The sequence below is a fragment of the Sylvia atricapilla genome, chromosome 3 (genome assembly GCF_009819655.1).
Source record: "Sylvia atricapilla isolate bSylAtr1 chromosome 3, bSylAtr1.pri, whole genome shotgun sequence".
NCBI lineage: Eukaryota > Metazoa > Chordata > Aves > Passeriformes > Sylviidae > Sylvia > Sylvia atricapilla.
Genome location: NC_089142.1, coordinates 18,714,594 through 18,731,101, shown reverse-complemented (window position 1 = coordinate 18,731,101; position 16,508 = coordinate 18,714,594). Strand labels below are relative to the sequence as shown.

At 36.6% G+C, this 16,508-nt stretch overlaps 1 protein-coding gene across 1 annotated transcript in view; it reads left to right on the top strand.

Moving 5' to 3' along the window:
* Nucleotides 1-16,508, top strand: part of TPO (thyroid peroxidase) — a 52,626-nt gene that overhangs the window by 22,474 nt on the left and 13,644 nt on the right. The window contains 4 exon segments of the mRNA XM_066314260.1: nucleotides 5,233-5,742; nucleotides 11,327-11,585; nucleotides 12,148-12,318; nucleotides 13,105-13,342. Coding sequence (XP_066170357.1) covers nucleotides 5,233-5,742; nucleotides 11,327-11,585; nucleotides 12,148-12,318; nucleotides 13,105-13,342 — 1,178 coding nt within the window.

Genomic DNA, 16,508 nt, shown 5'->3' with positions numbered 1-16,508 from the left:
TTCAGCCAGATAAAGTGAAAGGATCTTAATGTTACTCATTGAAAGCAAGGATACTTCTTCCAGTTAACACAAACTTTCAAAGAGAGCTATCTTTTCAAAGTATGTATAAAAATGATCTCCAGGGAGCTGCTGAAACTTATGTACATCACATCTTTGCTTTAGCAGATGGAAAACATGAGTTCAAAGGTTGTTAGAGGGCTAGAAGAACATAAAAAGGTATAAATATAGGTTACTACACTTTTGATCATTTACTTTAAAAGTATAGTCCTTTTTCACTCAAAAAACTGAGTAGCAAAGTAAAACCATGCTTTTTTTTCCTCAAAGCACAGCCTGTCCAGCTCAGGCTACAGGAAAGCCCATCAGAGCCCTTGATGATTTTCAATTCAGAGCAACCTAAATTGCTCACTTAGTGTTGGAGCTTGACTGTTGACTAGCTTCTCTATGTCCTGCCATGTAGGGCTTCTTCAGAATAAAAAACCCTTTTTTGCCTCAGCTTAATGTAATTGATAAACATTCCACAGTCTCCTTTTGCTTTAAGTGCCTCATTCCTCTTTCATTAAACATAAAGGAAAATATTTGCCTAATTGTAAAGAGAACCATGTCAGATTGTGTTAAAAGGTGACTTATTTTCCATATGGTGAGAGAATTTAAAATAGAGGGAAGGTTAAGTGAAATTAATGACTGGCTACAATTTCACCACAGGCAGATTGTCTAGTCCCTCTCACCCTGGAGATATGGACTTTTGAAAGTTTGCAAACCTGTCTTGAGAGCATTCAGAAAGAACACAGGCTTCTTAAAGAACCACATTGTTTTGGACAATGAGCATCTGAGAGCACTGAGTAACCTAATCAGCCACAACAGCCCAGATTACTAGGAGTATGCCATAGTTCTGACAAAAATCTCTAGTTTGCCACGTTACAAATTTCCATCTGAGGCAAGAAATTATTTTCCAGTTTAGGTTTTTATGTAATAGTCTTATAAATATTCCCATTTCTAAAGCCTTACCACGAGAGGCCAGGGCAGACATCCACTCTCTGACCACCAGTGCTTTGTATGATGTGAAGGTGGATCTATCTGAAACATACCACGATATATTGACTCCCCGTTTTTAAAAGTCTGTTTGCTACAGCTATAAAACTGCAAAAGTCTTCAAATATATTTGTGTTTACGATATATTCCTTGAAATAGCCCAATTAGTATTGATTTTTAAGTGCAAAGCCCCCACATTTTTTATTGCTACATGGATTTTTCGATTGAGTGGAGACTCGTACTGTTTCCCATAACTCGAATGAAATGTAGATCACAGGGACCATGGTGGCCTGATCACTGAACCCAGATTAATTCAAGCCTCAAAAATCCCATCTACTTTAAAAAATTGAGACAATGTAAGGGATCTTTAAAAAAACCTCCAAGACTAACATTATTCATGTGGTAAGGGCATTCAGTGCAGAGGGATAAATGGTGCACAGATTGCCATGGCATAGACTTGCAAGTGTATCCTTCAGTGCTCTGAACAAGACACAGACTTTGGATTTCTGTCTTGGAGCTGTGACAAGATTCAGAGAGGGTGTATCATGGATGGTCTCAAAGGCGAGTTACGTGAACATTTACTAAATCTATCATTGAGTATCTAACATGTAGCTAAATCTAGCACTGGATGCTGCTCCTACTCAGCAGTGTAGCCCAGCAGGAGGATGGCTCAAGGCATGATTGGCCGTGGCAGGGAGCATACAAAGAAATTCAGTCACAACCCTGTAAATATTAGATAAGTTTCCCAACTTGAGGCCCCTTTACATGATTAAAGTCCCATGAATTTTTCAGCTCCATTTTGTTATTAACCTGTTATTCATAGCTTTGATGGGACAAAGATGGTTGTTCTTTTGCTTTTATTATATATGTTCAGTATTTTGTGACTGGTTTCTCTCAAAGACAGGAGATAGATTCTGTATATTTAAAAAAAGAGAAAAAATTAAAAAGAAAGGACTGTTGCAGTAAATAGTGTGATCAGAAGAACTAACTTTTGAGCACTGAAACAAAATGCTATTACCCTCTAGAACTAATCTTCTTTCAAAATTATTAACTAAGTACATTTCCACATATTAAATATTTGGAAAGCTGCCACAGTTAGTTTTATACATTCATTTTATATATGAAGAAACTGTGGCTGGTTTTCAAAGGCAGTAAAATCAATAGTATGTTATACAACAATGTAGACATAGAGGCTGCAGTTTGCACTCTTGCTGTTCCTGCAAAAGTGGCACCCAAGGGAGAATCCACCCACAGAAAAGGACAACTGTGCCTGCAGCTGCACATCCTCTCTGGAGGTTTCAGCAGGGAGAGGAGGCTCTTGACTCCACAGGTTAGGGAATCTGCCTAGAAAATATTCAGAGTCAGTGCAATTCAAGGAAAGATTGAAAGCCGCCATTGTGCATTAATATTAAGAACAATTGTAGGTAAATGATTCATAGGTTACCCAGAACCATTGTGATTTTCTGTTCCAGACATTTTTATAAAAAACGCTATAGAATTTCTCTCAGCAATTCCCACATATAGCCTGTAGTTTCTGGTAGAGCCTGAACATTTTTTTTTTCTGTATATTTATGGGGTCCCCTAATGGGGAAAAAAAATCCAAACCCACTTGCTTTAGTTTACACTTCTTTAATAACAGCCTGACATGCAGAACAGGATTGTGGAGATAACTTATCATTACTCAGACTATTATTTCAGGTCAAGACATAAAGAAGTATTAGAAAGCCTTTCGTAAGAGAGCTGCTGACTTTATTCAGTATTAATTACATTGCTGTCAATAAGTTAGACACTACACATACAGTTAGCATGATGCAATCCAGAAAAGCTTTCAGTTACCTGATATATAAAAAGGTGGAAAAGAAATAAAGTCACAGAAAAGTGAGGTGATTTGAAAAAGGTGGCCGGTAACACAAGAGGTTACGGTCTCAGCTACAAATAGATCAGTCGTCTGCACTCAACAACCAGCAAAGTGAGGCCTTGCCTTTTTCACCTGTTTCAGAAGCAGCAGCTCACTGTCAAATGGGATCAAGGATACTTCTCCAAGTTTCATATCCACAAATAAGCATTAATATTTTTCTTTTTTCAAACTTTCACAGCCCATAAGCTAGGTTTTCTTTTAAATTTATTGCAAGAATCCCTTCACAATGTTATTTCCCACAGAATAAATTCACAATAAGAAAGATTTTTCTTTAACTGAAATAACAGTTTAGAGATTGTGGTACACCTAAACAATTATTGCCTTTCATTTCTTCACACATTGAAGAATTTTACCATAACCAGGTTTAACTATGCATATATAATAACCATTTAAATCAACATGCAACTATACAGGAAAACTGTTGTGGCCAATCAAGGTTTGTTGCTAAATTTTTTCCCTCTAGAACTATGTGACACAAACAAAAAAAGAATCATATGAATTTTAGTCATTAGTGTTTTTTTTAAAAAATGTTATTCACTACCCATTTCAGCAGAAAAGGGTCTCTTTTTTCACTCAGATTATTTTTAATGTCTTTGAATAATAATGTAAGGAACCTCTAATTTACACATTCACCTACTCACTGCAAACTACTTGTCCTATGAAAAGGGAAAGGACAGCATTATGCAGCTCTGCCAGTCCCTTAATGTTTATTACTGCGGTTTTTTCTCCACTGGGGACCAGAACAGATTGAATTGAAATGGCAGAGGCAGTTAACTAAAGATTATTCAGTATGAACTTCATTCAGTGTTGGTACGTTTTGCTGGGAGCCTTGCTGTTTAACAGCATGAAGTCATCTCCTACGTCCTTCTCTCAGTGATACCCAAATTCTTCCTGAGTATCTCCTGATAACTAGAAGCAAGGAGACACTCAGACACATACAGGGCTGTGTTTGTCAAGTTCAGATATTTCTATTATGAGATGAGTTGCCTGCTTACATTATCAGCTGAAGGGAAAAAGAATTCACACTAATAGGAAAAGACTTAATAACAAATGCTAAATAAAAAACAAAAGACAGAGATATTATTGATTTCAAAAATCAGTGGAAGAAAATTACCTATTTTCTTCAAACATAACATACTTTGATTTGCTGAAATATGCAATGAAGAAATATTGGTAGGATTTCTTTACCAAACAAAATTGAAAACAAAATTAAACCGTTAAGAAATGGTTTTTACCATTTGATATGATACCAAATGATTTGTTGGTATCAATCTCTACTGACATGAGCTCTTGGTAGTAAGAAAAAATTACTTGGTATAACAAATAAGGTAACGTTATTATATAATTTCATTCCAAAGTTGATTAATTTCATTCCAAAGTTGCTTTGTTACTGTTAACCCCAACTTAATGACTATTCTATCTTTGCAGACTGATCTCTGCAAAGATCATTAGAAAATGAAGAAGAAATTACATCACATATGCAGCATTCACTGTCTTCTGCCAAAGAGTTCTGAAAAATGAAAAGCAAGCAGATAGAATACAAATAAGGGTTAGCTCAGGTGTTTGTACAAAACATTTATTTTCTCTTAGTCAGATTTTTGAACCTCACTATTTGACCTCAGTGTCTCAACTGTGTGAGGATCAAACCAATAGAGCACTGGGCAATCTTTCATTTAGCCAAGTCTATGTGCAGCCTTTGCTTTATATAAAGATGGTCAGAATTCAATACTTGTAAGACAACTGTTGTGGCAAAATAAAGTGGCAAAAGACTTGTGAGGGACAGGTGGAAGGCAGAATGAATATTTACATCTGTCCTTTTTAGTTAGGAAACTGGGTTAAAATTCAGTATTTAACCAAAGCTTTTACAGTGTGCTACTGCAGACACAGAAACTCCTCATTATGTTTTTATGCATACAGGTCGACCTGCTGTTTCAGTTGCTCTTCAGTAGACCAGAATTTGACCAGACATTCATATCTTCACTCTGATACGTTTTATGATGAATTTTCATTGTAAACCCAGACTGATTTAGATATACATGTATTACATGAATAGCTTATGATGCAGTAAAATTTTGGGGGTTATTTGTCTCTGTTTAAAAAAAGGTTAACTTTTTCCTTGAATCTAAAGGAAAAATATCTATACAGATTTAAAATATGTCACTCCAGTAGATGAGGTCTGAACACTGAAAAACTGAGAGAGTGAAGGTAAATATTTAGACAAGACGCAATTCAGCATCCACAGCTGTTCTCCTCACCTCAGAAAAATACCCTTATTTTGTATGCAGGTAACCACCAATGATACACTATCTGCAGGGATGGATTGCCTGCCCTTCTACCGCTCATCTCCTGCGTGTGGCACTGGTGATCATGCTATTCTCATTGGAAATATATCAGTGCTAAATACAAGACAACAGATCAATGGCTTAACTTCTTTCCTTGATGCCTCTACAGTCTATGGCAGTACCCCTGCTGTTGAAAACAAACTGAGGAATTTAACAAGCAAAGAAGGCCTTCTTAGAGTAAACTTAAAGTATTATGATAACCATCGGGAATACCTGCCTTTTACAGACCAGATCCCATCCCCCTGTGCACAAGACCCAAGTGGAGGTGAGAGGCTGGAGTGTTTTGTGGCCGGGGACAGCCGGTCCAGCGAGGTGACGTCCCTGGCTGCCATGCACACGCTGTGGCTGCGGGAGCACAACCGCCTGGCGCGAGCCCTGGGGCGCATCAACCAACACTGGGGCGCCCACACCCTCTACCAGGAGGCACGAAAGATCGTCGGTGCTCTGCATCAGGTTGGCTGCTCCTTTGCTTATCTACACACTGCAGTGAATGTCTCAGAACAGAACTCGCAGAGCTTCAAATGCGCTTCTGTGAGGGGCTTTTGAGATCACATTACCTTTTCTTTCCCACCTGTTTCCATGCTTCAGTATGAGATGTTTAAAGTTCCTTTTGCTTTCCACTTTCCTAAATGCAATGTCCCGGTGCTTAGTTTCTCTAGGCACCTCAGTGCTCTGATTTTCATGGCAGTTTCTACTCAGATACATATTTATGCAGGCTTCTCCAGCATTTGTTTTTTCTATAAAACAGGCTTTTTCAAATGGCTTGTTTGTTTGGTTGTTGGTTTTGGTTTTTTGGTAAAGGAAATTATTTAAAAGTAATGTCTCTGTATTTATATAATGTTAAAAATGTTTACTTTCTCACAGGTATTACATAAATAATAAATCTCCTGTGTAAAAATGCCTGTGAAATTCTCAATGAAGTGTAATAAACAAATTTTAGGGGATATTGTTGACAGGAGATAGCAGGAGAAATAAGTGTGGAAAACTACAGAAGAGTCCATAAAGATGCTTATATTAGACATGTTTTCTGACTCTAACAATTTATTTTTTTTCAGTAGCAAAGGAGACTTTTTTTAAGATTAATTTGGGAAAGATGCAATAAAATTTTGCTTTTCTGATAAAACACTTTTCCTTTCTGCCACAATTTTTAGACAGTGGAGTAGAAGACGAGGCATCCTAATTAGTCTAATGGAGGTGGTTATACTTGGTATGTTATATAATAACGTACTTCACTTAATTGTATTCAGTCAGTTCTTTTGAAATGTTTGGCTTTTTGTTTCCTTTAATCAAGTCAGCTCCTCTGCCATAAATATGCCATTTTCATTAAAAGAACGGCATTGACAAGTCAGAATAGTTGTTAATACTTGTTAGAAGAAAAGTGCAAGTCCAAAAGCAGGCCTCTGTGCATTCATGCCCTTCCAGTTTACATCCACAAACATGATGGCCTGAAATAAACTGCTTTGTGCAAGGCAATGCACTGCATGGATCAGCACTGCTCATTATCTCTGATGGTATCACAAACTAATGAGATTTGCCTATGGCTCATTAGAAATGTGTTTGAGTTATATCTCTAGGTTTAGAGACACTAATTCAGGAAATATAATTGGAGTATCTCTATTAGTGTGGTGTGTTAACTGGCACACTAATGAAAGCTCTGGTTGAATTCACCTCGAGATCTCCACTATCAAGTTTTGTTTCAGTAGCTAGACATTTCTAAAATTCTCTCTTTTTCTTTTTTTTGAGGAATACTTTAAATCATAAGTCCTGCCTGTGGGTGTGTAATTATAGAGAATTGAACAAAAAGCCTTTTCTTCTTTCTAGAATAAAGAAGATGAAAAAAAAATCTCTCTTTAGATCATACTTTTGTTCATGGATTTTTTTTGGCACCATAAATATCTCTAGTGACAAGAATTTGATGATAGAAACTTAGCAAAGTTACCAAACATAACAATTGTCTGTTGATATCCTGCACAAAACTGATGTTTTGGCTGCATTATACAGTTTCACTGATAAGGAGTTGTAACTGTCCTTTCATTTGATGGGAATTACACATGCTTAACTTTATAAAGTATTAATACTGCAGTATACAGTCGTAGAGATACATATTCTGATTTACTTCATGTTTTGTGCAAAAAGACATTTTTTCATTGTCATTTAATATCTGAAGGAAAAATATTCAGCTATGCAACTGCTAGTCTTTATGTTACTATCTCATATGTAGTTTGCACACACCTATGCTGCTCTTTCTGGAGACAGTTTCCCCTGATGTGCCATTTGGATTATGAAAGATGGATGACTTGGCACTAATCAGATGGAGCAGGACTTTTGCAGATCAATCTGAATCCAATTCTCTTTGATTTATTGCACTACCAGAGAACCATCTCTGAATGAATGCAGTTGCTCCCACTTGATCCCAGTTTTATGCCTTTAGTTTTCATTGTGCATATAGGTGTTTATTTCACTTCCTTCTACATCTGCTTGTGTTCTCTGAGCATCTTGCATGATCCAAGTCATTGGTTGAAAGTGGGTGACCTCTGAGACTTACATACATTAATTATTTGGATGAAACTTGTTTGTGAAATTAGGTGATTAGATAACTCCTCTCAGAAATATGAAATGATAAAGAATAAATAGGTAAATAATATATATTATAAAATAGTATGTCTTGAATTATGTCAGAATTCATGTTTATAAAGTGTATAGTTTAGACCATTAACAGAACTATAAAAATGTGTTGATTATTTAATTAAAAATTGAACTCTTTTAAAATCACCTTTTACCCAAAAGTTTATGACATCAACATCATTTTCATCATCTGTTAATCCTTTAGCATTTTCAGTGCAAACTGCAAACTGACCATACAGAGCACTTTAATGAATTACATATCATTGCTGAATTTGATATTTCTCTATTATTTCTGCAATCTTTTCCAAGTGCAGACGCTTCACTTCATTGGCACTACACTATCTCAGTGAGAAACTATTCCTCTGCAGTTACAGCTGGCCAATGGCAATGACAACATGCACTTTTGCCCTTACTTATCCTTATGGTAGTTCACATATTTTTATATTCTCTCTTCCAGCCTGTTTTTTTAATTTTCCTATTTCAACCATTGTGCCTCGTTCACACCTCATTTGGGATATACTGGTAGAGGTTTTTGCAAGGAAAGTCTCCTGAACTCTATGAAAAGTGATAAGAATTTCTGGATCTTTTGCATCTAATTGATAATAATATTTAACATGAACAAAAATTTTCAAAAATAAAGTGAAATTATGTAACCTATCTCCAAACATAAAACATGTGGTTGACTTCTGCTGAAGGTGGCTCAGCCTGGAGAAAGATGCAGCCAGGGTACTCAGTGAGGTCATAAGGCTTGAAAACCCCTCTTATAATCCTGCCTTGTGAATGAGAAGAATGTTGCCCTTAACATGAACATCCCATTTGACTTACAGTATTCTAGTGTTTACAGGTCAGGATTCAGCTAGATTTTCCGAAAAAGTGCACATGGGATTCATGATATGATGCATAATCTATACAGAGCCTTTTCTGACACTCAGATGCTTTTCTATCTGGATATGTACCAAATGATTGGCTGAATTGTTAAGAAATTAGTGTTTTGTTTTCTCTGATATGACTAAATGAATAACATTTAAATTATCTTAATTTCTCAATTATATACTGTTATACACATTTAAAAGATCATATGAAAACATTGAGCATATGGACCTCTGTTTAAAACACAGTGCTCATTTGTCATAATTTTCCACTAATTTGGGCTATTGGAACAATGACTGCCATGAGATAGTAGAAGTATTGATGTTATTGATTAAAACTGTTTTCTTCATGCGGCTTCTGTTGAGCTTGGATTTGCTGCTATGAGGTGATGAATGTAGCATAAGAGGAGTTTGGATTACCACTAATCTCATTAATGTCACAAGGAGTTGAGACCACTTGCAGGTTCAGACTCAGGATATCCACATACATTCCTTATACTGCTGCAAACACCCAAAAGTTAACTTTTTATTAACAAACATACTCAAAGGAGGCCAGAATGATGGAGCCACTCATTAAACTAGTTTTTAATTTCTTTCCCATATAGTCACTTTCTGTCTGATTTTATTGACATATTTTGCAACAAGCACATTCCTTTGTTTCCACAGGAGAATCTCATTTATTGAAGAAATACTCAACTGAAAGAAAGTACTGTTCTTATTTATGAAAGTAAATAAACCTTTTATATCATTCTCTGAGAGAAGGGACTGCATGCAAAAGAATTTTAACAAAAAACAATTTAATGCTTGTCAGCTGTTAACATCTTCTTTAAAATTTATGTATGTCTCAGTTGTGAGAACCTATAGTGAGCCTCCACTTCACACACACAAATTTGGCCACATCCAGAGGCTACACTAATGCTAGATGCTATTTCAGATGTGGTTCTTTGGCAGATTCCAGTAGCAGTATCGTATTCTTCTGTATTAGTAACAACTTAGCCTGTACTGTCTAAAACTCACTTTTACCTGATGGAGCCTCATTTAGCCTTTGGAAGTTTCCATCTAACAGATGCCTCTCCTAGTGCAGGAGGCAGGCATAAGACCCATTTTACCCTTAGCCTTTTAATTTTCATGTCTTGAAATGGCAACCCTTCTTTACCTATCAAGGAAATTGGAAAGGAAGCTGTTGCCTCTGGAGCAAATGAAAAATCTGAGTTGTCCTTTCCTTCAGGGAGTCTGGCCTTCCTGAGCAGCTTAGCTTGGGATTTCATTTAAAATGAGCAAAAAAATTAGTCATACCAACGTGTTTATGTCAATGACTAACCTACTCCTCCATAAGGTCTTTGATTGTAAAAACTATACATCTAAAATTAGAACTGCTGTCTTGCAAAACTTTGGTGAATAAAGCAAAAGATTAGCTTTTCAAATGACAGTATCAATATTAATTTCTTGCAATAATTTGATTTGTTTCATATGCTGCATTAAAGAAGCTGAAAAAGGGATTCTAACATATTGTCTTTTATATATTTTGTTCACTGCATGACCTACCCTGAAAACCTAAACCTCTGCTTTCTGAGAAAAGTGATCAAGTTTTGGAAAGGTTTGCTTGTCTGTGCTCTGTGCCTAAAATAAAGATACAAGGTTTTTATAAGGTCATTTTATGCCAGATAGTTTTTCAATATGCACTATATCAAGTTCCAAATAAATTTGTCTGTATATTTATTGCATATTATATTGAATCTATGAGGTATTTTATTGAGTTCATTATGCTTCACATTTATCTCATATTGCTTTATTGAGTTCAGCATAATCTTTAACCTATAATGCATTTTCATTTCATTTGGTACAGTAGAACACTTTCCCCTCTTTCCTTTTGTCATGATTACTTCTATGGTTTTTCATACCATTGTAATACTATTACATTATAAAAGCATTTGACAGAAGGTGCTTATCAGTCTTCTCATTTTTGAAGTGTATTTTTTAGGAGTCTATAAATTGGCCTAAGTTTAGTATAAAATGTCTATAAGGGGATTTTGGGCACCAGTATTTTAAAGCCTCATTATTTCAAATAATAATAAAAGAGGATTTGTGTGACAAACATATGTCTGAAAATAGCATCTGTTCACATTAGAAAGGGTTCTTGAAAGACATTATAATGCTTCCTGCTTTCATTGTCATTTTTAAGGCCATTATAATTTACATTTTTAATCTTAGCACACCTCCTGTGATCTGGATTAGCCTGGTGGTTTGTAAATGAGCAGCACTGCTAATCTCTTCTCGGGAGGCTTTGGTCTAGCATCTATGGTAAGACCTAACAGGGTCTGACTGTTGCACTGTTCTGAGGGGTACCACGAATTCTCTCTGTTATTGGGGTCATTATCACAAATAACACTGATATTGTTTTCCAGGAAATGCTGCTCTTACTTATGCCAAATGATTTGGCATAGATGAGTGAAAAAAAAAAAAAAAAAGGCATTTAGCATCTGGGATTTATTACTATTCATCTATAGAAAAGCTGAAATATGTTTCTTTTTCTTTTCTTTCAGATTTTTACTTTAAGAGATTACATTCCCAAAATCATTGGTCCAGATGCTTTTAATCTGTATATTGGCCTTTATACAGGTTATGATCCCACAATGAATCCTACAGTTTCTAATATATTTTCAACAGCTGCTTTTCGTTTTGGTCATGCAACCATCCAACCAATAGTAAGGAGATTGAATGCACAGTATTTAGATGATCCTGAACTCCCAAATCTTCATTTGCATGAAGTTTTCTTTAGTCCTTGGAGGCTCATTAAAGAAGGTATGGTCTTATTTAAACTGCTTCTCTTGCTTTTTGGTCTTTTTCTCCCCAGAATATTCTAACTTTTTTTTGAAGTTACTTATCCTGAATTAGGAATGGGAGCATTTATTTAATTAAATCACTTATTTAAGTTGTTGATTGGATTTCAGAGCACTAAAAAGAACTTGAATTATTATTCTCAATTATATAGTTGACTGAATCAGAAAAATATTACTCTCCATATTAAACCAGTCTGGTAGATTGGGAATAGAAGAATGAGTGATGATGAAGATGTTTCTGGGATCTTTTTTTTGTAGAATTTATTAACAGGGTGCAAGTTCTTTTACATCTGAAGAAGACAGAGCTTTTTCATCCCACGATTACTTCTACTTTAAACTAAAAGAGATTTTTGCATGTGCTTGAATGTGTTTGAAAACATTCAAAAAACTGTATAACTGTGTGGACAATGTTTTAAAACACAGAAAATGTTTTAAAGCATAGAAATACATATGTATTCACATTTGTTATGAAACTTAAAATTATTTTTATATATGCTATAATGCCATCCTTTTAATCTTTAAAGGAGGCTTGGATCCTTTAATAAGGGGTCTTCTAGCACATCCAGCAAAACTGCAGGTACAAGATCAGCTGCTGAATGAGGAGTTAACAGAAAAACTGTTTGTGTTGTCCAATAATGGTTCGCTTGATTTATCATCATTGAATTTACAACGTGGCCGTGATCATGGACTCCCAGGTCTATTGATTTTTTTTTTTTTCATTTTCTCTTCCAACTGGTAACTGAAGTATAACTGCTTATATTTGGGATGTAGCTTAAGCTTTTAAATAATGGTTTTGGTAATTAGAAAAGTCACTTAAGTCTCTTTTAAAATGTACATTGCTAAAAATGTACATTCTTAACTTTGATTGAAAGTATTTGACAACTTTTGAGATTAAAATAATCTGGTAAATGTAGAATCCAGAAGAATAGTACCAGTGAACAAATCTGGGTGTTCTCAGTGTAGGTACCACAGGTTTGTTTTTGCTGGAACCAGCTCCAAGAAGTGGGGGTTTCTACCTGAAGCAGCCACTTCCCATCAGCAGGCTGTGCCCAGCCTGTGGGATAGGTCAGTTTAGGCACAGCCTCACTGGCTCCACCAACCACAGAAGGTGTTGACAGAATGTCTCCAGGAGTGGTGAGATGGTTTGGGTAGGTACACTCCACAATTTAAGAAATATTGCATGCTTGTCACTAATTCTTTGCACTAGATTTTTTACTCCAGTCAGCCCAGGGTAAGATGAGCTAACAGTCAAGGAGTTAATAGCCCATTAGGCCATAGATATACCTGCTTAGAGGAAGCCTGTGGGAACTTAGTTCATATCCTGCCAGAATTTCTCTGATTAATTTAATCAATAATAGTAGACCTTTTTTATACATAGCTGTCTATGACTATGATCAAGGTTGTCAAAATCCAGTGCTTATAAATTTATTGATTTCAGATATCAAATAAATCTAATCTTCCTTTAAACATCATATTTGCAGGTTATAATGAATGGCGAGAATTCTGTGGTTTACCAAAATTGGAAACTCACACTGACCTGAATACAGTAATAACCAATCACAATGTCACTGAAAAAATCATGGAACTGTACCATAATCCTAACAATATTGATGTTTGGCTTGGTGGTCTTGTGGAAGACTTCCTTCCAGGTGCTAGGACTGGTCCCCTGTTTGCCTGCATAATTGGAAAGCAAATGAAAGCACTGAGGGATGGTGACCGGTGAGTTTGTTATGCAGCCAAATCACGTGTAGAAACCCAGCATCAATGAAGATTTTACAGACACTTAAATATGCTTCCAGCAAATAATTTTCTGCCCCCTGCACATTTTTGTCTCCTTCAGTTTTGTTGGGTGAGCTTTTGATTATTCTTCTTTGGTTTGTACATAGTCTCAATTCCAGATGACATGGAGTTTGTTTCTGTGGTACTGAGGTTTCCAGTTGTGCACTCCTGCTGACAATACAAGGTGCCACCAGAAGGTAATTGTGGCAGGGGCCAGTAACTTCTGCATGGATGGATGTAGTACTGTGTGGGCTTCATTCCCCTTGAGGGGTGCCCTAGGCTCAGGAGCTGGAAGAATCTCAATATTTTTCTTTAGCAACTGCAGCAAAGTCAGAAGGGATAGGGAAAAGCTGTAATTCAGGCTTCATAGAGGGGAAAATAAAAACACCTCATACTTGGCCTTATGTGAATTGGGACTGCAGTGTTCCTGGAGTTGCCTCATTGGACACACCATAGGATGTCACTTCAACCAACCCTGCTCAAGTGCCACCAGGATCTTGTGTCAGTACAACTCTTCATACGAGAAAAGAAGGAAGAATGCAGCTTCAGGTCACAACAGGGTGAAAAAAGGTGTTTGTATCTTGCTTTTGCTCATGAAGCAGTTATAAAACCAACCTTTTTTTATTTTTGTCCTGTACTTGTGGCAGTGATTTTGGATCTCATAAGATGACTAATTTAAAACTGCTTGTACCAGGCTAGCAGGGGTGTTTTAAGTACCTGGTCCTTAACGACCTTTAAACTCTCTTATAAGTCACTGTTATGGAAAGAAACCATTATGGAAATAATCATCCAAGGCAGAATTTAAATCTGAAATTTTAAAAATGTTAGTTAATTAGCTCACAAGAAAAATCAATCCTAGTCATAAAGGTGATATTTTATTTGGAGAAACTGTATAAACAACAAACATTCTACTCAGCTGTGTTAAAAACATGATTGAAAGTCCTCTGAATTTTACAGGCATTCTTGTCCCTATCTGGGAAGGAGTATCTGTGGAGGTCTTTTCAGCCTCCTTTCTATTATTCACTACCTTACACTGTTACTTAACATTCAGTGTCTTAAAATGCTACCAGCATTAAATAAACATAAGCATAATTTAATGCATTAACTCCAAATTGAGAATAAAAAGTTCTAATAATGAAAGAATTCTCTGGGTTTCTACCTCAAAATTTGTGGCAGCTAACTTAAATGTGAAATGTTATTCTGTCATTAATTACAAAGAAACCACCTAAGAGAAGTTAGAAGTATGTAACAACGCATTATAGCTGTCACATAATAAGAATGGAAAAGTCTAACACTCATTGCAGTGTCTGGTCAGGTAGAGTGTTGAGTGTTATCTATAACTGCACCAGGGTCTCTACATACACTAGATACCCTAATTGAAAGGTCTGTATGCAGGGATTTAAAAATAACTTTTCTGATAACTCTTTAAGTTCAAAAATCAGGACTACCTGGATTTGTCATCTAACTGAACTGTGAATTCTGATGGGCCTAAAACCTTTTTGTCAGTAATCTGACAAAACATAAAAGGTTTTCTTCTTTCTATCACTAAACTCAGGCACTGTCAACCACATCAACTGACACAAATTGTTTCTGATCCATCAGCCTTCTTCTGCATCTTTCTCCTCTGAATATTTTTGCAGTCTCAGGATTTGAAATATTTGGGCAAAAATTCTGAGGTTTTGTTGTCCATAGGGATTTGGTCACCTGATATAGATAGAATGGAGTAAACAAAAATGTTTGTTAAAGTAAACACATATCTGTTGGGTAGATCAAAAAAATCATTTTTCATTTAGGCCTGTAGATAAAACTGAATTTTGTGATGAAAGTAGAGTAGGTTTTAATGTACATTAAAGGGGACATGGCAGGTGTAGGAGAACTGAGTCGACAAAAGACTTTGATGGCTTTGGTTATGGGAAGGAGCCTTGGAATCATCAGTGAAATTTCAGGATGCTCTGGGAAGTTTAGGAACAGTGTGCAGGTGAGGTGTAGGAGGAAGGCTCCTTTCTTTTTTTCTTCTTCCAGCTGCTCCATCTCTCCTGCATTTCTTGTCACGATGCTGCTGAGGTGTGGGACATTCTCTCCACCCCTGGTTCTGTCTGTTGCCTCCTCCTTCATTGTAGGCAAAACAGGATGAGTTTTTTTTAACAAATCAGACTTCTAAAGGCAACAATTGGCCTACAAATAAAGCCAATTTTCAAAAATTTCACATGCACTTACCTTATTTAGCAGGTATGCTCCTATTGGCAGCAGGATCTGATTTGCCCTAGGGGTGCACTGGCAATCCTCATCTTCCCCCAAACCCAAACATCACTATCAGATTTCCACTTGTATGGTACCTTTACAGGCAGCTCATAAAAATCTTCAAATGCTGCACACATGCCAGGTTTGCATAGAGTCCACAGTCAATATTTCTGTTCCTTTCTAATCAGGCAAATGTAAACTCAAACTCACAGACCTTCTAGAAACCTCAGCCATGTGTGTAGCAGTTCGCTGTTTCTGCCACAGTGGAGGCTCTGGTATCTAGGCCTACAGCACGACTTCCACTTTACTTTCATGAGTGGGTCGGGTCTTGTAACAGACGCATGGTACCAATATGGCAGACGGTTACAAAAGACGTTTATTAAGTAAAAGGTTCAGGTTTTATACTTCTTATCTACTACTACGTCAAACAGGATATTGCCACACCTCCTGGGTTAGTAGTTGGAGTGGAAAAGTACTGGCACATGTTAGTAGAGGGTCTACATTCCTTTCAGGGGTAGCTTATCTCGAGAGGGGGATGGGGCTTGCTCTCTTCCTCACCGTTACAGTCCGAGATCTTCCGCGCCGCCTGTCCCTATCCAACCACATCTCCCCCCCCTCTCTCACAAAAGAACGAGGTAGTTATACGCATATATATATATATATAGATATAGGCACTAAATGAGGTAGAAGGTTAGGACTTAATAAGGGAAAAAGGAGTTTGAAAACTTGAGTAATTTTCTACCAGGCAAGTTTGGAAATCTTGTGACTGGCGATTTTAAATTCACAGCATCTCATGTTGGCCTATGAACAGAATGTTAGTCTGATCTAGGCGAGCTTTGACAAATGAAACTATCTTGTTCAGCAG